The 23,778-nt window shown below is 39.3% G+C and overlaps 1 protein-coding gene across 2 annotated transcripts in view; it reads right to left on the bottom strand.

Moving 5' to 3' along the window:
- Positions 1-23,778, bottom strand: part of LOC131072426 (AP-4 complex subunit mu) — an 83,473-nt gene that overhangs the window by 42,934 nt on the left and 16,761 nt on the right. For both annotated transcript variants that reach the window (XM_058008570.2, XM_058008571.2), the window contains exon 2: positions 7,099-7,193. In XM_058008570.2, coding sequence (XP_057864553.1) covers positions 7,099-7,193 — 95 coding nt within the window. The remainder of the gene's footprint in view (positions 1-7,098; positions 7,194-23,778) is intronic.

Here is a 23,778-nt window from a genome sequence, read left to right on the forward strand (position 1 = left end):
ACCTTATCCTCTCTTGAATAAAGCTCCCGAATGCTGAAGATATCGCAGAAGGATCAATCGGAGAAGCTTCAAGGTTCCTGTTATGTAGGATCTCTACTCGTGGATAAGCTCTTTGTGGTATGATGTGATTTTGTTGGAATCACAAGGGGACTTACACTTGATGACTAAACGTCTGATTTGCTCGAATCACAAGTCCTATTTACTAACTGGAAGACAAACAAATGGCAAAAGATGCAGGGTTCAGGAAGTCTACTCTATTACCTAGAATGCGAGAAGATGGATGAATGACCAGGTGGAGTCCTATTGGGCTGGGTCTCACCATCAGGCTTGAACAATTCGACACCAACTCAGTGTGATCTTCTAAGGGATGCTTCCAATATGTTCATATCGTACACCATCTGACAATGATCACCATTCAAGATAATGCATGAACAATAGACGTGTAATGACTTAAGATTAAGCTCATTTTATGCCAGTTGACCACGCAAGGTGCACTTACCATCAGTAAGAGGCTAGTGGTATGGACTAGACAGATTCCACACAGGTGCATTCAACAATTTTCTTCACTCAATTTAATCATCTATCATCAAAAATGAAGATTCAACAAGAGACCATGCACATTGCAAAGAAACAACATATTCCACCATATCTTCAATGAAAAGAAGTCTTTACAATTAAGGCAACAATGTCTTGCCTTCTCTTCTTAATCTACTCTAATTGCTATTCTACTATTCTAGCCTCTATTACTAACTATTCACTATTAGCTATTATTGACTAACTATTCACTTACTATCAACTATTCACTAACTATTAGCCTTTACAAATGAGGAGCCAGGGCTTATATAGCACCCTCAATACAATTCAATGGCTTAGATCAATTTGAGATCAATGGCCAAGATTTTACAATGAAACGCTAATTAGGGTTTGTTACAACAAACTTAATTCTGACCAATGAAATAATTGCATTATTTGGACACATGTCTTCTCTGGAATATTGGACCAATGGAGAACCGGGGTAGGTACATCGAAGTTTGTGCCATCTCCCATGAGTCAGGTACATTGAATCTGGACATGCTGAAGTGGACCAACCCGACTGGAGGAGTGATGACTGGGATGCCACCTTGCCTTTCCTTCAAATGTTGGACTGGAAGAGGTTGTCCTTGATGAGGCTGGGCTGGAGAAGGTCGTCCTTGATGAGGCTGGGCTGGAGAAGGTCGTCCTTGATGAGGTGGGCTGGAGAAAGTCGTCCTTGTTGATGTTGGGCTGGAGAAAGTCGTCCTTGTCCTGGTCTTCTTTCATATGCCAAAACACAACAAAAGATGATTAAGGACACATGATAAATTCATTTCAACATAGCATTTCCTACCTTAAATCATCAACAAGAAGATATCAAAATGAAGTTTGCTTAAAATCCTTTCCAAGGACAGGCTCCATAAGAATTTCGCCCTGGACCCTTTGGAAGGGTCAGGGGCGAATTTTGCATTCCTAGCTCAAATTCTTCTCACCTTGTGATCATACTTGCTTAGATACATGCCCAAGGACGTCCTTATTCTCAACCAACACCAAGCTTGATGTATATTTGGGGCAAAAATGGAATTTTTAAGAATTTCGCTCTGGACCCTTTGGAAGGGTCAGGAGCAATTTTCTCTTCTTGTAGCTCATTTTTTATCGTTCCAACTTCAATCAACCTCACAAAGCTAGGAAATATCTTTCTTCTTTCACCCAATCTAAGTTTGATTTTGTTTTGCAAGGCAGAATAGGAGATTTTAGGATTTTCGCCCTGGACCCTTTGGAAGGGTCAGGAGCGAATTTCCTATTTTGAGCTTGTTTTGGCTACTCCATTACCTCAATCCAATATTCAAAGGCAAGAACACATCAAAGTCCACCTAACCATGCCATAAACTCAAGAATTTGACCATCTCCAAGAAGAAAATATGAGTTTCCAAGAATTTCGCTTTGGACCCTTTGGAAGGGTCAGGAGCGAAAATCTGGTTTTGAGCTAAAATCATCATTCTTTCAACTTGAAACTTCATTGCAAGGTAAAATCTCATCTCCCTTTGCCCTAGGAACAAGGTTTTAAGCCTGAGAAAGGTCAAAAGGTATACTTATAAGGAATTTTGCCCTGGACCCTTTGGAAGGGTCAGGAGCGAAATTTCCTTTCCTGGCTAGAATCCTTCATTTTCACAACTTCTAAACATCCCCAAAGGCTAGACCATGTTCATACTTCATCTCATCATGCCTTGGACATCAAATTTTGGCCAAATAAGGCAAGAAATGTGTCTCAAAGAGATTTTCGCTCTGGACCCTTCGGAAGGGTCAGGAGCGAAAATCCCTTCTTGGGCTAAATCCTTCATTTCTACTTTCCAAAACGACCCCAAGAGGCAAAAGCAAGTCATTTTCCTTCCATCCATGCCATAACAAATCAAAACTTGATTTCCTTTACTGCAAAATTAAGAGCTTTTAGAAATTTCGCTCTAGACCCTTTAGAAGGGTCAGGAACGAAATTCTCATTCCTGGCTAAATTACTCATTTTTCAAGCTTCAAACCACTTCACAAGGCAAAATTAGATCATCATCCACATTAGGAGCAAGGTTCTTAATCCATTCAAGTCAAGAAGCAAGGTTTATGATGAATTTCGCTTTGGACCCTTTGGAAGGGTTAGGAGCGAAATTCCCCTTTAGGTCAAAATCTTGTCCTTCAAAATCAACCAAACTCCCTCTCAAGGCAAAAACATACCCATTCATCTCCCATCAAGCCAACGCCTAGCCAAAATAAGGAGGAAAACAAGAGTTATAAAGATTTTCGCTCTGGACCCTTTGGAAGGGTCAGGAGCGAAATTCCTAATCTTGGCCAAGATCCTGACTTCATTTTCACATTTTTTCATTCAAACAAGCGTTTTTTACCTTCATTCAAGCCTGGGAATGCGTCAGTTCTAGGTTTTGGTCAAAGTAGAATGTCCTATGGAGAATTTCGCTCTGGACCCTTTGGAAGGGTCAGGAGTGAAATTCGCTTTGGACCCTTTGGAAGGGTCAAGAGCGAAATTTGACATTTTGGACTCTCCGTCAGGATCATTTTATGGCATATAACATTTACGTATAATCTTATACTTTAAGTTATATTCCATATATACTTTCAGGATGTTTGAGAGTGGTTTCGGACCTCCAAGAGTTATATTGCAAAATCTAGTTTTTGGAGGATTCTTCAGTTTTCCAGACTTAGTCAAATTTCAGGATCAGGACATTCCAGACTTAGCCAAATTTCAGGGCATTTGAAGATCAAGATGACATTCCAGACTTTATCACTCACCAGCTTGACCTAGCTCGGACCTCCAAGAATGATACTCACTCACCAAGCAAGACACAATTAACAACAAGAGCAAAACCAGGCCCCAAGGAAGACTCTCAAGGAAACCCTAATTCTGGGATCCTGCGGACTCACCCTGGCTCAAGCAAAGCCTGCCATTCAATAATCCCCTCGACAGCACTCATCCTCCAAAGGCTAACAGACAAAACCCTAAAAGACCTAGAAAGCAAACCCTAGAGAGCAAAAAAGCAGGGGTCCCCATTTGCAATGGGGCGATGTGTGAATACGTCACAACAGGTTTGTTAAACCCATTACAAAGCATTTAATGCTTGACCAATGACAAAATTACATTTGATGGGACACATGTCCGCCTTTCAAAATTCGACCAATAGATGACGATGGTAGGTGCATCGAACTTTGTGCCCATGTGGTAGTTATCTCTTTGATGGATGAGATAGGCACATTGAATCTAGATGCCTTATCTTGAAATGATGTGATTGGATAGGTGAAGACTAGGCACCACCTCAGCTTGATTGATCTTTGTAACTCATCACAAATTGTAAATGAATGAGGCATATCTCTTCTTGATCATTTCACCCTTCAACTCTTGTTTGGTAATTCTGCCTTAGTGCTGCATTTGATGTAGACCTTCTCTTGCTTATGCCTGACCCTTCCTTCTTGCCTTGAATGCATTGATCTTCACTGTGCCTGGAGTCTTCTTGTGCTCCCCCTTGATGTATATGACTCCTACTCTTGCCTTTTAGTGCTTTGATGATGATCCCATTAGCTGCCTTGTATGAGCTTGAGACTTGAAGTGCAATGTCTTCATTGGGCTCTTGTCTTTGCTTATGAGGTAAAATCTTGATGTTGCATGTGAGCTGATGTTGCTTCCACGCCTTGAAGTCTTGACTCCCTTCACATTCTTTTGCATGTTTATTCCCTTGCATCAAACCTGGAAACAAACATAACTTAAATCAAAACATTGCAAAAAGTAATTGATCAAGCTTCCTACTACCTTCTCTAGATCTGGAAATGAATTTTCTGATCATGGAACTCAAGATTTTGGGTCTGATATTCTCCATTTGACTTAATTTTTCATCAACTTAAGTCTGATTTTGTGTCTTGGGCCTGATTCATGTCTGATTTCTCACTTTATATGCCTGATTTGATAGGTTTCAGGTCTGAGAGAGACCTGATTTGTGTTCGTTTCAGGTGGCAAAGGAAGTTCGTGGATCTCATAGGGCAAAGGAAGTGACTTCTTCCTTCCTTTCTCCTTTGCATCCTTTCATCATTTGAGTGGGATCATTGACACTGATCGGGCTTTTGACTAAGCAAAGGAAATGCGGGCTCTTAGATAGTCATTGACAATGCCTTGGTTGAGCAAAGGAAGTGCTGTCAATGGAAGTGAAAACCTTAAGCCGCTGATCTAGGCAATCAAAGGAAATGATGAAAATGCTTAATTTCATGGATTTGACCTTCCATTGGAAGTGATTGATTTCCTTCCTATCTTGTCATCAATCGATCTTGCAATCACCTTCTTAGCAATGCACCTGGTATGATCATGATCTCATTCAAACAATACAATGTAAAAACCTTAATTCGCTGATTGGAGGTGTCAATGGCAATCACTCAACCCTTAAGTCGCACCTTTAGCATAGCAAAGGAACGGATCAATCCTGAAGTCGCACTTTTAGGGGGGCGAAGGAAATGATCAATCCTTAAGTCGCACATTTCACCTATCAAAGGAAATCACCTTATCCTTATGTCACACTTAGAGCATGTCATTGGAAGTGATCAAAACCGTATGTCGCACTTTCAAAGTAGCAAAGGAAATGACCTTATCCTTATGTCGCACATTCAAGGGGTCAAAGGAAGTCATCTTTTGAAGCTTGATTGAAAGTAAAATCTCTTAGTTCGCTGATCAAAATCCTCAAAGAAATGAGTCATCCTAGGTCGCTGCCTGGAGGAGGCGAAGGAAATCAGTCAAAACCTTAAGTCACTGCTTGAAGGAGGCAAAGGAAATGCCTAAAATGCTTAAGTTGCACTTTTCCATTGGCAAAGGAAATCGTTCAAATGCTTATGTCGCACATTTGCGGGGTCAAAGGAAATCACTCAATCCTTGTCGCACTTTTGAGGGATCAATGACAGTCCTCCAAAATGCAAACTTAGAATGTTTGACCTTCAAAATCAACTTGCCTTAGCCAAATTTGCATTTCATTTCCACTTAAGAAAGCAAAAGATGATGATTATCGTGAATTGTTCATTTCCTAAGCCTTGAAAACAAACTGACTTTACCTCATCCTAAAGAGAGAGCCCTGACTCGATCAGCTCTTGACCACCTACACCTCCTCAAAGCAAAGGCTAATAGCAAAAGACTCTACAACTATCCTAGACAGCAGAAAAAAGTGGGGGTCCCCATTTGCAATGGGGCTAGGTGTGAAAACGTCACAACAGTAGGTATTGAAGGGAGAGAAGGGCCAAAAAAGTGGCAAATATGGAGGACGCAGTTTTAATATCCGCTTCGGCTCCTAAGCATTGCAGGGAGGAGGAACTTGAGGTTCCCCATCTTCACGTTGGTTTTTCCACACTTTCTGTAGTGAGGTTGGTAAAGTTTTAGCGGGCTTACATACTTTGCATTCCCAGGATAGATCAGAAGTGGGCAGTGATTATACAATTCCAATGTTCTGCAGAGCCTCCATACATAGGGACCACTGCCAAAAGGCACTATGTTATGTTTCCCCTCACTAGCAGAAGCTCATCAGGGGAGGACTCCTAGGGTGACCAATTGGGCAGAAGCTATTCCTAATGATGGTCATGGTGCAGATGCCCAGTGTGGGCATTGGGGTGTCATATAAGGTTGGGTTGGTGATTACATGTCCATATGTCCCTTGAGATGGTATATGGGCAGTGTTCTTTTGCTAATATGTTCTTACTTATTAGGTGTTGGTAGGGTTCGTGTTTTGGTCAAATAATAGTAGAATATATGAGCATAGTATTTTGCAGTATAGTGGTTTTCATTTGATAGTGGTCTTTCTGGACTGGAAAGTATTATCTCAAGAATGTATGCTCTATATTTTGATGGACTATGATGCCAATAGAACCCCTTCTAAGTTATCTAAAAAAATATGAACACCTGAAATGAAAATTGGAGTTTTGGCACATGCTGCTACTCATACGATAAAAAATTGGTTCATTGGCGTGACTCCACATGAGCTCAGGGAACCTGCCAAAATGCATTGCCCATCACAAATGGGGGGAGATAAAATCAAAAATATAAATACAATAAATGTTAAGACTGGCTCAGTCCATCACAATAATCCACATCTAGATCAGATCCAGCAAAATCATTCCAAATTTCCAACCATGGTATTATCTGCCAATATGAACACTCATGATCCAACCTTTTAATATAAGATTTGGGGGGGGGGATTTCCTCCAAGAGAAAATATTTATAAATAATTAACAGAATGAAGTACAAAGGTAAAACAAAAACAGCACCATAGCATCATAGCATGAGAATTATGGTTCAGTCAAAAATTCAAATATAGTAAAATGAAGTGAAATGAGGTCCGTCCACATATAAGATCTTAGATTATTCAACCCATTCTCACATTTTGACAAAAATACGGATGTTTACAAAGGTTAATATTTGCAATTCAATGATCCAGAAGTCACACAGAAAGTGTAAAACTTTAAAAAGTTTCATGATAAAATGCCAGTTAGAGTACATCAAAAATTCTGAAACATATGGCTGTATCTGTCAAATACTCATATTATCGGTAACAGAATACCTACGAAAATTGGTGGTGCCTCCTCTCCATCATCGCCTTTCCAGAACTTCACTTTGCGAAAAAATATTTCTGCGCTTCCCTTAGGTACCTCCCCACGATCTGGAACCTCAGAAACAGCACAGTCACACAGGTAATCTATGATTTAAACAATTAAGAAACACCTAAATCTTACTAAATTCATATCCAAATGACTAACTAAAGATGTCATATTTTAGGAGGCACAACATGATTGACAAATATGAAATAAGATCTAAAAACACTGTAACCAGCTAAATTATGCTCCAGACTGCAATTCCCAAGGAAAACCAAGTCTTGTATATGATATTTTAGCCTTAACAAAGATATTCTAGGTTAAAACTAGTAGTTCACAAAAACTATCATTTAGCGTTAGTAAATATCAATGTTGACAATAATCTTCCTATTTTTTCAACTGTCGCACTGCGCTGATATGATAACAAACGAGGAAAAAGTGAAGACCGTGTGAACTTAATCTATAGTGTTACACTAAATCATTTCTTCAAATTTTAAGTGTTATTGTAGGATGTAGTTTTTTCAAGCGAGCACCTTATACCTTTCAAGCATAACAAACATTCCAAGCGGTTTCATAGTGATTTGGAAGTTCGCCATGATCAATTGAATTTGTTTCTTTTGCATTAAATTTTAATCATCTAGACCTTTAAGGCATTAGGGAAACCATAATTACTCAATGTGTAAAGAATCTTTTTGCTCATCAATGGTATTTGCTAGAGTTCTGAACTACTACTGACAGCTTTCCATTTCTCACATTTTTCCAAATTATAAATATACTTCATTTTCTACACCAAGGTCACGCTACAGCTACATATGAACCACACTTAACTCTTTCAACTCATACCCTCTTATCCAACTTAAATAATGAAGCAACTTTGTTGAAAAGAAGATATACATAGATTTCTACATTTTGGAGACAGAGAGGCCTGAACCAGAACACTAATGAGCATTGGTTGTATTCCCAAAATCTGTTTCTTCATGATATAATGGGTATCAGAAGTAACTGCTTACAAATTCTCAGGAACAACCAACCACATGTTAAGATTGACAGGTACCACTAAGGGTGCCCAGTTGCTGCAGCATGATTTGAATCCTCATTCCACACATCACCAAGGGCCAATCTGATATCAAAATAGTATCTGCTATCTACCATACCTGGCCATATAGCTAGTAGGGCTGTTGAGTCTCACCCTAGCTGTATATATTTAGGAATTTGCTTCATTAAAAGATACAGAAGAATGCTCTGTTGAGCCCGAAGTCCTTCACATCATGATTGCCATGCATCTGACCAAAATCTCCAATTTCAACCTGCTTCTCCACACATCATTTCCCTGGCACGTGATGGCTGCTGGAATTTTCTACCACTGTCAACTGTGAATCATATGATTTCCATTAACTATTATCTCCTATATGTGTATGTGTGTGTGAGTGTGTATCATACACATCTAACATATTATATAATAATATTAATATATACATATGATACATAAATATACACATACATACACACATTCACAAATACATACACGCGCACGCGCGCGCGCACACACATACATACATGCATACATACATACACACATACACAGACATAAACACACACACACACACCAGAGAACTCCATCCTATCTTAATCAAAATGTTTTGTGATGACTGCTATGCACTAGAATCAATTAGGACATCACATAACAACCATCCACTTGTATGCTCGTAATTTGGTGGTGCACAATTTTCATATATTTTGTAACCAATGCTTCAATAAGAGTAGGATTCCTTCTGTTTTCAACAAAATCAAAATTTCTGCTAACTCGGCATTTTTAATCACACTATCCTCCTAAAGATGCTTCTGCTTAAGCTCTCAATCCTTTGAGTGTTATTAAACTTCTTGTAATTTATAAATTGCATCAGCAGCTGCTTGTAGAATATTCTTTTGTAGAGTAGAATTGGGATAGACCAAACCAGCCTTTGGTGCCGATTGAATTGATTCTTTCGCACCTTCTTCTTATCTATTGTTGTTGCATATTTACTCTTCTAATAGTAATATTGACATATGGATAGTTTATTAGGACAATACTCCACCTGTGGTTTGGCTTGGAATCCATATGTTGACACAAACTTTACTCCTAGCAATACTCAAATCATGTTGGCTCCTTTCTGCAATTTATTGCACAAAAGAATCTTTTCACAAAACTCAAGGCAGTCCTTAGTTGTGTGACTATCTACATGATGACCATATTGTGAGAACTTGGGACAGTTGTGTTGAATATAATCAGTATCATTTCGTTTGGAACAGCCTTTTGTGATTGTCCTTTTCTTCAGCCAATTACTTGTCCATAATATCTTCTCCCATATTGTACTCCTTGTGCTACAGGACCTTCACCAAAATCTGATTACAGTTATTATATTGTGACTCATTGAAATGATCCTTACTGAGTTTACCCTAATCTTACAATACTTTTCTCAAAAATTAAATAAGCATTTTGATCAATCATTCTAATGTGCACTCTTAATTTACAATTTAGGGAGTAAAGATTTCCAAAAATCAACAGCACATAGAAAACAGAACAAGATAGGAGAATAATCAAATCTGCAATCCTTTATTCATCCCTGATAGATAATAACAGTACCACAGAAGAAATGAAATCCTGACCTCTAATTGTTGCAGTAACTCAATAATTACAAAATATGGAGATGATGTGGAAGCTTAGTGATGAAATTGCCAACATTGGAAGGTGCTTGGCATTCATATGGTGCATAAATGCTCAGTCTCCTCTCCGATAAGAGTACATGCTACCATATAGAACTTCCTCAACTTTATAGCAATATCCTATTTGCTCTCCGCCAACAACACACATAGGAAGATTAGTGATGAGATCGCCAGCGTCGGAAGGTGCTTGGAATTCATATGGTGCATAAATGCTTAGTCTCTTTTCTGATAAGAGTCCACGCTACAATATATAACTTCCTCAACGTTATAGCGATATCCTATTCGCTCTCTGCCAACAACACACATATGTCCGACCCTCCACTAGTAATCACACCCAGAATTCTCTTGCACAGCACACCAAGCTCCTGGAGAGATCGCATCAATATGCCATGGAATATGTGATGAAGGATGAGACCATTGCTGCCATAGAACAGAGTAATTCATAGGAGCCCAATATAGTTATCTTCAGAAATATTATTTTGCCACACCAATAAAAGTATAGCCTGCAACCTTAATTGAATTGGCTCAATGAAATATGAATCAATTATATTCTTCATCTCCTTATGTCAAACTAACCTCAAGATGAGCGGCAGAAATAATTAGATCACAATTGAAATTGTATGCCGCCGATTATTATTTTAAAGAGAGCGGCCAAAATATTGAATGAGAACCCCCACCGATATGAAATATAGCCACTCCAGACGATGCAGAGTCAAATAAATATTCAATCTTAATATATCGGCCTCCAATATTACTATTCTCGCCAAACATTAGACATACCAGCCTAATTAAAGAGATTTACTCCAAAATGTCACGGCAACTCAAAATAAACTTAATTATTATCACTTCAGCTCATTTCCATCATACGGTAAATATCACTAAGCCACAAAATCGCCAATATTGAGTGCAGTGAATATTTAGGGAAACCATTAAATATTCAATCCTTATAACATCCAACATACTCAAAATAGAAAATCATATTTTCCCAAACTCAAGATATAAACTCTTCAATGCACACACAGTATTAATATTAGACCTGACAATAGAACTTATTCGCAAATTTGTCTTCAAATGAAGACTTCACAAATTTGGCACAGATGTAGACTCCATCATGAATCCACCCCTTTGGGAAACTAGTTTTAGTCCAGCCCTTCTATCAAACTCCTAAAAGGTTTCCGTCTCCAGAAATCATAAACCCTTTATCAAATCCATAAGCATGCATTACTTCTCCCAGCCAGCCTCCTTATAAAGAGCTCTAGGAAACATCTGGAAGATTAGGTCGAATTGAATATTGGAGAACTTTATTTAATAAAGTGAATTATTTTATTATTTTATTATTCACTTTATTTTATGATTAAATTAATTAATTAAAGTCATCCTTTAGAAACAAAATTAATTTTTGGACAACTTAATCAATTAATTCAATTAATCCACTTTATAAAAAATTGGGGACATTACACTAGTTGAATCCAATATAATTCCTTACTCTATGATTTACCTTATGTTCCAGATGTTAACAGGCCGTTGATGCAATCCTAACTATCTTGCATCACTCATTTCTCTTTAAATACGGTGTTCCATTGTGTAATCAATTGGGTTGTCACAAATCTTGCACCAAATGGATGTTTTGATCTGTTTTGCCTTTTCAAGCAATGGACATTGCTTTGTCTCATACTCAGCTTTGCATATTTCACAAACTACCATTATCCCCTCGATATTCTTCTCCAACACTTTATCTTCGTATGTCCCTCTTCTTGGCAATCCATGCACCAAAATCTGGCTAGACTCTAGAGTATCATTTGGATAGCTTTTGTAGTTGCAAAGCCATATTGGCAGTTTGGGACTCCAACAATGAACTTACTCTAACGTTGAAGCTTCTAACTACTCTTATTCTTACTGTGACTCTAAAGTTTCCCTTTGATTGGTAATACCTTTTGTGATAAAGGTCTTCTATTTAGAAGCTACAAATCCATTAATAGTGATTATCATTACCATTACTTGGATAAAATGGTGACAGCAATGTCCTTTGTTTATGCATCATTCCAACACATGAAAAGAGGATAGAACAACTTAGTCAAGGCACATATCCAAATATGATATAATGTTATCCTTACTAACACATGTAAGCATTGTACCAAGTACAATGTAACAAAATAAGAGAACAAATAGCCCAAAGGTGTACCACATGTTGATAACTCAATAGTACGAAAGAGGCACAAGTCAAAATTACAATCTCCAACATCCTCTCATAAAGTTGGTTGGAATCTTTGATGAACAAGCTCATGCAATCACCCCCTCATACGAGGAACTCTTGAAGCTCAAACTGATCCTCATGAAAGAAATTAAGATGTACAGAAATAGATTGCAACTGCTTGCCAATAGAGAGGTCAAACCTCATGCCTAGAAGATTGTAGACATCCATGTCACATATGAGAGAAATCTAAGTAATGGTAATTAAATGAGGGTTTTATTGGGTCCCTCGCCCAAGCAAAAAGACTATAACATCAATTACAATCAAAATGGCTATGAACCAAACCAAACTAGAGACGATAGTCCATCTATCAAAAGCCATAGAGATGTCTAGTTTGATCATCACTCCATGCCTTAGGTTTTTGTAATTAAATGAGGGTTCATTGAGGCCCTCACTGTCACCCATGCAAAAATACCATAAGATCGATAATGATCAAAATGGCTATTAGCTAAACCAAACTAGAGACAAAAGTCCATCGTATACACTAGACAAGACAAAACCACAAGAACAACAAGCCCAAAGACAAAAATGACAAGGTTAATAAAACACCCCCCAACTAGCTACACCAATGTCCTCCCTCACAAATTCCCTCACAGCCACTACATATTTAACAAGGAGGCCAGCGTTCTCATAGTCCTCCAACTTGGAGAAATGAACTCCAAGAACCAACTCCTTGAGCTTGCAGCCCTTCAACAAACATCACCTTCCAAACCAAGAGGAGTACACAAGCTTGACACTTAGATAGGTCATTTGTTGGTGACAAGGAGACTCTTGAAAACCAAATTTGTATTGAAATTATATTTCTTGACCTCCCAATGCTCATGACTTACCGCCTCAAGTTCTTGTTCCAAAGTCCTTATCTTGGATTTGGCCATGCAAGGAGAAATTGCCAAATTCCGACCAAGGACATCTACTTGTTCATCCACCTCCGACAGCACTAAGGCCCCCTCCTCACCAACCAAAAACTTCAACACCCAAGCTCTAGCCACTAGAACCGCCACTTTTGCCTCAAAGTTGTGCAAAACATCCTCCATTGTGGGGGCCCACAAGCGTACAACCCCCTAATCTTCCACCCCAACAAGACACAAAATGTGTTTAATTAGTGAGATTCAACCAACAATCATATAATCAAAAATAACTTCTTGCCTCCTATTTGATGCCAAGCCTTTGAAGCGAGGATCCTTCGCCATAACAGCACCTGTTTGTGCCACACCAAGGATAATACCACTAACAAAACACTACTTACCTACTCCACCAGCAGGAGAGACAAGAAGAAACCACATGGCACATAAAGCACAAATCAGGACCCCGAGATACAATATAAATACAAGAGTAGGAATGCTAAAGAGAGGAGGAAAATCTTATAAACTAGTGATTAAATGCCCACATTGCCTACATATAGTTTGTCCTAACAAAAGGAAAATGTAGCAAGCAAGGGATAGTTTAGAAAAATGACAAACCTCACAAAAGGCCACCAAAGCATGAGAGGAATAAAAAATCAAATTTAAGTCCATTTGAGCAAAGAGGCGAACTCATCCATGACTCCACCCTATCAACTCAACAAGGCTAAAAATGGAGCTTGATTTATGATACCTTGATTAGCCAAATAATTCACTACCTTGTTAATCTCTTGAAAGCAATGAGTGAAGAAAACATCCTTGAAAAGAGCCTACAAAACATTGGCTTCTTCCAAAAGACTATTACATTTCCAACAAGGGTTTTCTTTAGGAGACCCAAAATCACATTTCAAAAATCACCTTTTAAAACCCAAAGAAACAGCCAAGAAAATACCTTCAACCACCAACATTCTTCATGCTTCAATATTAGAGAGCACCCCCAAAAACAAAGAACCCCATGCACAGAGGACTATGAAGAGTCCCAATGAACAACCCCAACTCCAACCTGTGCCTGACTCAAACCTAATCTGGATTACCTCATGAAGCTCCATAAAATTTCAATTTCCAAAAGCATGTTGAGGAACTAAGCCATTTAGCGTTCTATCTCGCAATCCATTATCACTCCATGCCACTATTTGATCTATGGTGAGTGGAGGATTTCTTGCACCTAAAGATTTTGTCTATCATTTTTTTTGATAAACTAAACTTTGTCAATGAATCTTAGCAAGCAGCTAAAGCATTAAGGCATATAACTATCTATTTAGACAAAAAAAAATTACACAATTTTGTGTATTGCAATGGATCGGCATCAATCCATTCGTTCAACCTTTCCATTTTTATATATTAATACCAAAGTTAGCATTAAGGGCCTTGTTCATTTGTTTGATTTGCCTTGATTCCTCAACATCTTTGTTACTAGTTCATTTTAAAAGCCCCAAGATCTGGGTCAAATTTGTACCCAGTCTAGGTCCCTCTAGGCATCCTGCAAAATGGACCCAGATTCAACCAAGTTCCCTCTATAGTAGACCTAGGCAAATGTGGGTCCATTTTGCAAGACCCATGCAAAAAATGGGCCAACCCTTGCTAAATTTTGATGCTTTTTTAATTCTTTTAATTTTTTAACATCCTTATTCTAGATTGATTTACCCATGAATGAAAATTGGCTCACTTGCATGAAATATTGACCTCATTATTTGCCTGTATTGCCCACTGTGAAAAATACCTTCTCATACACAAAGGAAAATATACAAAATGTGCCAATACAAACAATAACCAGGAAAGTTATCACATTGGGTGGAAGTATCGATTCATAAACAAAACATTCAGATATTCTACTCTTTAGGAAAAATGAACAGCGATTGAATTGACTTAGCTTGAAAATGTGTCATCTAATAATAGAGCTCATACAACCGACTCCCTGTGAACAACGGAGTGGTACTAACAAAATGGCCTAACCACGAATCTCTAAAAAAAAATCCTTATAGTGCAGATTCTGTTCAGCCAATGCAACGATTGCTCTTGCATTGGAAGTCGCAAGAGACCGATTTTCCTCCCAAGGCGTGAACTGGATAGACTTTTGAACCTTTGCTATTTATTCCTATCCAATATGCTTGTGTGGTCTATCTCAATGGCAATTGATTGAAACAATACAAAATATCGCCTAATCTGTATTGCCTGAGCCCTGTCGAAGACAAAGGAGAGGGTGATAGTAGATGGTCTAATGCTAGCTCGATACCGATGGTTCCAAAACCGCTTCTTCTCCTCCCTGATGCGAACTTTGTTTCACCACTGCCTATTTGGACACAACAAAGATCGATCAATGGCTTGAATCACAACTTGGAATTGATAGTCGGGAGAATGAGGGTGTCATCCCACCTCACTTGATTGCGTGAAAGACCGTTCCAACAATCCTCGTGTGCTAAGCACAACAAATAAGTTTTCCAAGCATACCAACCTTCACGCCCAGCACGCTTTATAAAGGCTTGTGTGCTAAGTTAGGAAGAGTTGACATCTAGTCGATTGATAACACATTCCAAAAAGTACAAAAAAAAACTATAAAGGAGAAATAATTTATTTTATACAATATTTAATAAATTCTCCCAACCAATGATTTATTTAATAATACCAAAAACAAAAATAGAATAATCGGGTGTTATAGAACACCGCATGGAAGGCCACTAGGACCTTGAAATCAAGATCATGACATTCCTCCTATCCTCTAATTGCTTGACCTCAAGCAATTGCAGACTAGGATGGTCAAAAATCTCAATACCTTCCCATGTGGCATCTTCCAACGGAAGGCCCTTCCACTTAACTAAGTTTTCTGGAATCAGCTTGTTCCTGAGTCTCTTTTCCCTTACATTCAATACTGTTTCAAGTTCCAATATTAATTTGCCTTCATAATCAAGTGGTGGCAGTTCTTTCGAAGGCACAACCTGCTACCCAAGAGCCTTCTTGAGGCAAGAGACATGAAATGTATTGTGGATTCGACTATTGGGCGGTAACCCCAACTCGTATGCGACCTGTCCCACCTTCCTTATTACTAGATAAGGGCCATAGAAACATCGTTTCAACTTTTATGCTCCACTTCCCTTAATGGATGATTGTCTATAGGGTTGCAATCTTTAAAATACCAAGTCTCCAACTTCAAATGACCTTTTCGTTCAATGCCTATCGACATACATCATCTATTGATTTTGAGCATGCTACGAGTTTTCCTTGAGGGCTACTAAAATATCCTTACTTTGTTGCACCACATCTCTAGCACTAGGCACTCTGCTATCCAAAAAAATCAAATCCACAAAAGAAGTAGCATCGTAACCATAGAGGACTTTGAAAGGGGACATTCCAATGGATAAATGATGAGTGGTATTGTAGCAATATTCCCCCAAATGTAACCATTTAACCCATGTTGTTTGTTGGCCTGTAACATAATTCCTCAAATAGTCCTCAATCCATTTATTCACTATTTCAGTTTGTCCATCCATTTGTGGATGGTAGCTAGTACTAGGTGTTAACTCTGTCCCCGTAAAACGAAAGAGCTCTTGCCAAAACAAACTGAGAAATTTGCTGTCCCTGTCACTCACAATTGTCTTTGGCAAGCCATCAAATCTGAAAATCTCCTTAAAAAATAAATCTGCCACCTGAGGTGCTTTAAGTTCTGAAGATATAGCATGGAAGTGAGCATATTTTGTGAGCCTATCAACCACCACATATACACAGTCTTTACCTTGAACCTTTAGCAAACCTGTGATAAAATCCATTATTATACTTTCCCACTTTTGATTGGGAAGGGGTAAAGGCTGTAATAGTCCAGCTGGAAATACATGCTCCGCTTTGTTTTGTTGGCACTCCTTACATTCCCTCGCATGCTACATTACATCCTTTTTAAGCCCCTTCCAAGAAAAACGTTCCCTTGTTTATATGTTTTGTAGAACCCCCGGTGACCAGCAAGGGGAGTGTCATATCAAGCCTTAAGAATTTTTTCCTTCATTTTGGATTCAGGTCTGATGTATACACATCCTTTGTAGAAAATCAGCTCATTCACCTCCTTGAACCTGTCATCTTGCACTTTCCCTTCCAAAAAGTCAGTAGCAAATGGATCCTTAACATAATCAGCTGTAATTAATGTCTTCCAATCAGCAGATACGTCAGTAATAGAATGTAAGTGTGGTTTCCTAGATAAGGCATCAGCTGCAATATTGCTACTCCCTTTCACATGCTCAATATCAAAGTCATAGGCTTGAATTTTACTTACCCATTTCTGCTGCCTATCATTCAAATCACGTTGATTGAGGAAGTATTTCAGACTATTATGATCAAACTTGACCAGGAACTTGTTACAAACCAGATATTGCCTAAACTTAGTCAAGGCGTGTATTATAGCCAACATTTCTTTGTCATTAATTGACAGCTTACGCTCAGCTTCATTGAGTTTCTACTCTCATAAGCAATAGGATGTTTGTTCTGCATTAGAACAGCTCCTATCCCTTCAACAGAAGCATCACATTCTAAAACAAAAGGAAGGGAGAAATCTGGAATTGCTAAAACTGGGCATGAACTCATCACCTCTTTGAGTTTATCAAAGGCTTGTTGAGCTGATGGAGTCCAAGCAAATGCTTCCTTTTTGGTCAAATTGGTTAAGGGGGCAGCTAGCTGAGAAAACCCACTTACGAACCTTCTGTAGTAACTGCATAATCCCACAAATCCTCTCAGCTGCATTAGATTGCTTGGTCTAGGCCAAGCTTGAATAACTTTGATCTTCTCTTCATCTACCCTCACTCCAGGCTCATTGATTTTAAATCCCAAATACAGAATTTCTTGCAACCCGAATTCGCACTTGGATGCTTTGGCATAAGAAGATTGCTGCTCCAAGATACTCAAAACCTCCTCCAAATGTTTTAAATGATCCTCTAAGGTTTTACTACAAACTAAGATGTTGTCGACAAAAAAAAAAAAAAAATCTCGATTGCTGAATGAAAACCTGATTCATACAAGATTGGAAGGTTGCTGGAGTATTCGTTAGACTGGAAGGCATTACCAAAAATTCATATTGTCCATAATGACACCTAAATGCTGTCTTGTGCACATCCTCGTCCCTAAACTTGATTTGGTGGTATCCCGAATGCAAATCAATCTTAGAAAAGTACCTTGCTCCATGAAGCTCATCAATCAATTCAACAATCCGTGGTATTGGATAACGGTTCTTAATAGTCTTCTTATTGAGAGCTCAATAGTCGATACACATCCTCATAGTCCCATCCTTCTTCTTGACCAGCACTACTGAAGATGCAAAGGGGCTAGAACTAGGCCTGATGTGCCCAATATCCAACAATTCTTTGATCGCTTTTTCAATTTCCTCCTTGTATACCTTCAGATGGCAGTAGGGAGTGATCATTACTGATTTTGCTCCTTCCTCGAGTTCAATGATATGCTAGAAACCTCTGCTAGGAGGTAAACTTGGGGGTATGTCTTTGAACACATTACCATGCTTCTCAAAAATTGATTGGATCTGCACATTGGTTGAACCTTCCTTCCTTGCAGCTTTTGTGTTGGTAATGATACACTCAGCTGCCCATGCTGCTTGTCCCTTACGAAAAACACTTTCCATTCTTTTAGCTGATACCTCTATTGTCCCTTTGATGGACAGTCTGCGTAATACTACTGGTGCAGGAGCACCTACCTATGAAGGCATGAGCCAGGAACAAGATGATTTTCTATTAGTTAGAAGCAATGTAATAAGACCCTATGGGTCCTTTTTTGTAATTCAATGTCCTAGGAGTGTGACAAGTTTGTCCATGAGTCAATAAGGGTCACAATGGTCTAAATTGAGGGATCAAGTGACCACAAGTCTATTTGAGTCATTTTTTATGTTTTAAAATCAAATGTAATCATTTTGGGGGACTATGACAGTCTAGAGTCTAAGTTGGTCGAATTATGCAAAAGTTGTCATATTGTAAATTTGTTGTCATGACAATTTTGCACTTTTTGTAAATCGGGATTCTCCAACGGTCAATCAGTTTGAAAAAAACAGTTGGAGGAGGTTGTGGTCGTTTAGGAAACACCTTTAAAGGCCCCAAACACCGAAGAATGTATGTTGGTTGAGTTTTGGTTGATTTGGAAAGAATTTGAAACATCAAGAACTGTTGGAAACTCGAAGAAACCGTCTAATTTTTGTTGATTGCATACTGAAGGTGGATTGGTAAGAATGCTCATGGCTTAGATCCTGTAACTAGATTGTTTTGCCTTTGTTTTGCTTTCAGTGTGAAGACTTGAAGTGATCGCAGCCCCATTCTACAAGCAAATCTCTACCGGGTAGACTAAACCCTCAAACCCCTAGGGTTTGACTGCAATAATGGGTTTTGGCCTATCAATCCTTAACTGAGCACTTTGTTGTTACAGGAGATGATAGGCCACTATATCATATGTCAGTACCAAAAGCCATTAAGAGGATACAACAGGGTGAAGAGGATGGAGAACTAACCCTAGGTCACGCATCTCTATGTGACAGACCGGTTTGATGAGTGCAGTGCGTGAGAATTGAGAGGTAGAGCACTGGGAAAGGGTTTGAATGTGGTAGAAGAGTATTTTGGATGTTTACATGACATTTCATCGTCAGTGATGGTCACCCATTAGGAGAACCACACCAAGTTGTGAAAGGCATTCAGTCAAATAAGTCTAAAAGCCCTATTAAGTCCGTTAGTGCAACACCTATTGGAATATTTGCAAGTTGTTCCGATACCGGAAACTGTGATATTGTTTAGAACTCCCAAAAGGGTATCCGAAAACTTAACTTGTTTGTCTAGATCCTCAGGGTGTCAAAAGTTATCACTCGATTCCTTCAAAAGGAGGCCTAATAGCAACCGGTTCAGATTTGTGGGCGAATGAGTCGAGATTGATGTTCCGGTAGATCTAAACCATGAAGTCTTGTTTCATTTGAGTTCAAGTGTTGTGAGAACAACCCTCCAAGGATTGTTGTATTGAATTGGTCAAGTGGGCCATTCAAACCCTTAGCCTAGTAGTAGCCCACTCATTGTATGCAAGGGTGTGTGTAGTCACACAAAAACTTGAGAAGTGTTAGTTGTCTGAAAGTGGACATAGTGGAGCCTTGGGGTTGTCCAAGGTGTTGTTTGGTGTCATTGGACCATTGCTTGACTTGACGATTGTGTAAGGATCTTTGGAAACAGGGGTTACCGGTTGAGTCTGTGAACCTTAGAAGTTGACTGGTAAGGTTAACCTCCTTCTGGTCTGTTGCCTCCTCATCATATTGGTATCAGAGCAGGATTTTGAAGATCATTTGGGTGGTGTGGTCTTAGTGTATGTCAGAGGTAGAGATTGAAAATGGGGCTAACAGAATGCCTCCTAAGAGTATGTCACAAGATGCAGTGAAGAAGTTGATTGAAGAGATGCTCGAGTCCAAGCTAAAAGAATTGAAAAAGACTAAGGATAAGGAAGATGGAAGTGACACTGATGAAGAAGGGGATAAAGAAGATGGGGAATCCTCTAAGCGGGTAGAGGAGATACCTGCAGATCAGAGGGCATTTGTAGATGCCTTGAGGTCAGTCGATAGGGACACCATTGACGGGTTGCCTATATATAGTGGAAGTATGGAAGCGGAAGAGGTGATAGACTGGATTGAAGCATTGACCAGTCATTTTGAGTACAAAGAAATCCTTGAAGATAAGAGAGTTAAGTTGGCAAAAGCAAGGTTGAAGGGGTTTGCTCTTACATGGTGGAACCATATACAAGGAGAGAGAGTTAAGGAGGGAAAAAGTATGATAACCTCCTAGGAAAGGATGAAAGCTAAAGTCAAGGCACAATTCGTGCCCATTGACTATGAAGTGCAGATGTATAGAAAATTGCAGAACCTCCGACAGAGAGACCTTGATGTGAATGCATATACGGAGGAGTTTCATAAACTCAGTCTTAGATCAAAGAGACAAGAAGAAGAGTCAGAGAAAGTGGCCAAGTACTTGAATGGCCTAAGGATGAACATTCAAGATGAGATCAGCATCTTGGCACCGGAGACAATGAACAAGTGTTTTCAATTGGCCCTAAGGGCAGAAGAGAAACTAAAAAGAAGAAGTGAGCAGAGTAATAGAGGAAAAGAAGGGAGAAGTTTCAGATGCAGAGGCAGTTTTGGAGGAAGAAGTCTTAACCAAAGGTCTAGTAGTGAGTCTGGCCAAGGAGAGCAAGTTGGGGACTCAAGTAGCAGAGGAGGCTACCATGGGAGAAGACCTAATGGAAGAGGTGGAACAAATGGATCAAGGAGAGGATCCAAGTTCTCCAGTATGAGATGCTATAACTGCAATCAGATGGGGCACCCGGCCTACAAGTGTCCAGAGAAGGCCTCAACTTCTCATGGTGGTGAGAAGAGAACCACTTTGACTCAAGAAGATGCAAGGAGTGTGACATCTCCTGAAGTGAATTTGACATCAGAGATGGGAGAGGACCTGATGATCAAGACGACACTGCTCAAGGAACCAATGAAGACTAAGCCACCCCAAAGAAAGGCTTCGTTTAGAATCGACTGCAATATTAAAGGTAAGGTTTGTAAAGTTGTCATAGATTCAGGATCTATTGATAACATTGTATCTCTGGAAGCAGTAAACAAATTGAACTTGGAGAGAATACCCCATAGTTGTCCATATAGAGTCAGTTGGTTGAACAAAGGGCAACACATACTCATCAATGAACAAGCATGGGTAGAGTTCAGTATTGGGGGGTATAAGGATAAAATTTTGTGTGACATCCTTCCAATGGATGCTTGCCATCTTTTGCTTGGCAGTCCATGGCAGTTTGACAAAAAGGCTCATCGTGATGGAGAAAAGAATGCTTACTCTTTCCAAAAGGATGGTGTGACGTTTAGGATACAGTCAATGGTAGAAGGGGATCAACATCCAATGGATGCTTGCCATCTTTTGCTTGGCAGTCCGTGGCAGTTTGACAAAAAGGCTGATCATGCTTACTCTTTCCAAAAGGATGGTGTGACGTTTAGGATACAGTCAGTGGTAGGAGGGGATCCACAGCATGTACGATCTAGTGTGATGATGGTAGGGGAAAAAGAATTCCTTGATACACTAAGGGAGGAAGGTGGAGTAGGTTTTGCTTTGATTGTGAAGCCCAAGGAAGAAAGGAAGAAGGGTGTGAGTGAGGTAGGACCTGAGGAGGTCAGGGAACTGCTAGACCGGTACAAAGGAGTGGTTGCGGAAGATATACCTGATTCCTTGCCACCTATCAGAGATATTAGTCATCAGATTGACCTCATACCGGAAGCAGTACTTCCTAACAAAGCAGCACATAAAATGACCCCACAACAAAATGAAGAGATAGCTAGGCAAATTCAAGAGCTCCTAGATAAAGGGTTGATAAGAAAGAGCCTTGGCCCATGTGCAGTACCTACTGTTTTAGCCCCAAAGAAGGATGGGAAATGGAGACTTTGCACTGATTCTAGAGCTATCAATAGGATAACCATCAAATATAGGTTTCCTATTCCAAGGATAGAGGACCCTAATGAATTATTTAGGGGGAGCTACCTATTTCTCTAAAATTGATCTCAAGAGTGGGTACCATCTGATAAGGATAAGAGAGGGGGATGAATGGAAGACTGCATTTAAAACCAATGAAGGGTTGTATGAATGGCTTGTGATGCCTTTTGGTCTTTCAAATGCCCCTAGTACCTTTATGAGACTAATGAATGAAGTGTTGCAGGAGTTTATAGGGAACTTTGTGGTAGTCTACCTTGATGACATATTGGTGTTTAGTAAGAGCAAGGAGGAGCACTTGAAACACTTGGAGATAGTCTTGAAGCGGTTGTAGGAGCAGAAGTTGATGATAAATTTAGAAAAGTGTGACTTCATGAAGCAAGAGTTGGTGTACTTAGGCTTTGTCATCTCTAAGGGTGACTTGAAGATGGATTCTTCCAAGGTAGAGGCTATTTTGAACTGGCCTACACCTAAGACAGCTGGAGAGGTAAGAAGTTTTCATGGGTTGGCAACATTTTATAGGAAATTCATTAGAAATTACAGTGATATTTGTGCACCTATGTTAGAAACCATCAAGGGTGGTGGTAAGGTGAAGTTTGTGTGGACCAAAGAAGTAGATAAGAGTTTTGAGTGTTTAAAATAGAAGGTTGCCAAGTACCCAGTCCTAGTATTGCCTAAGGCTGATTTCAGTAAGGTTTTCACCATTGAATGTGATGCAAGTGGTTTGGCTATAGGAGTAGTATTGAGCCGAGAGGGGAGACCGGTGGCTTTTTTCAGTGAATAAACTCAATGAAGCAAAGAGGAAGTATTCCTCATATGATTTAGAGTTGTATGCTATGGTACAAGCTCTGAAAAAGTGGAGGCATTACTTGCTTCCTAAGGAGTTTATTGTGTATACTGACAATCATGCTCTTAGTTTTTTGAATGGACAGGAGAAACTCAATCATAGACATATGAAATGGGTTGAAAGTCTTCAAACATACACCTTCATCATCAAGCACAAGAAAGGGGTAGCCAATAAGGTTGCAAATGCTCTAAGTAGGAGGGTGTTGACAGTGCAAGAAGTACAGTTGCAGAGTATGGGTGTTGAAGCACTCAAAGGATTGTATGAAGAGGACCAAGATTTCAATGAAATATATAAGGTATGTTGTGAGTTTGCAAATGCTTTTCATGGAGAATTTCCTGACTACACCTTGCAGGACGGTCATTTGTTCAAGGGATGTCAGTTGTGTATCCCTAGATGTTCAATGCGGGATAATGTAGTAAAGGAGAAACATAGTGGTGGTTTAGGAGGTCACTTTGGGTTGAATAAGACTTT

This window comes from Cryptomeria japonica, chromosome 8, assembly GCF_030272615.1.
Source record: "Cryptomeria japonica chromosome 8, Sugi_1.0, whole genome shotgun sequence".
Lineage (NCBI taxonomy): Eukaryota > Viridiplantae > Streptophyta > Pinopsida > Cupressales > Cupressaceae > Cryptomeria > Cryptomeria japonica.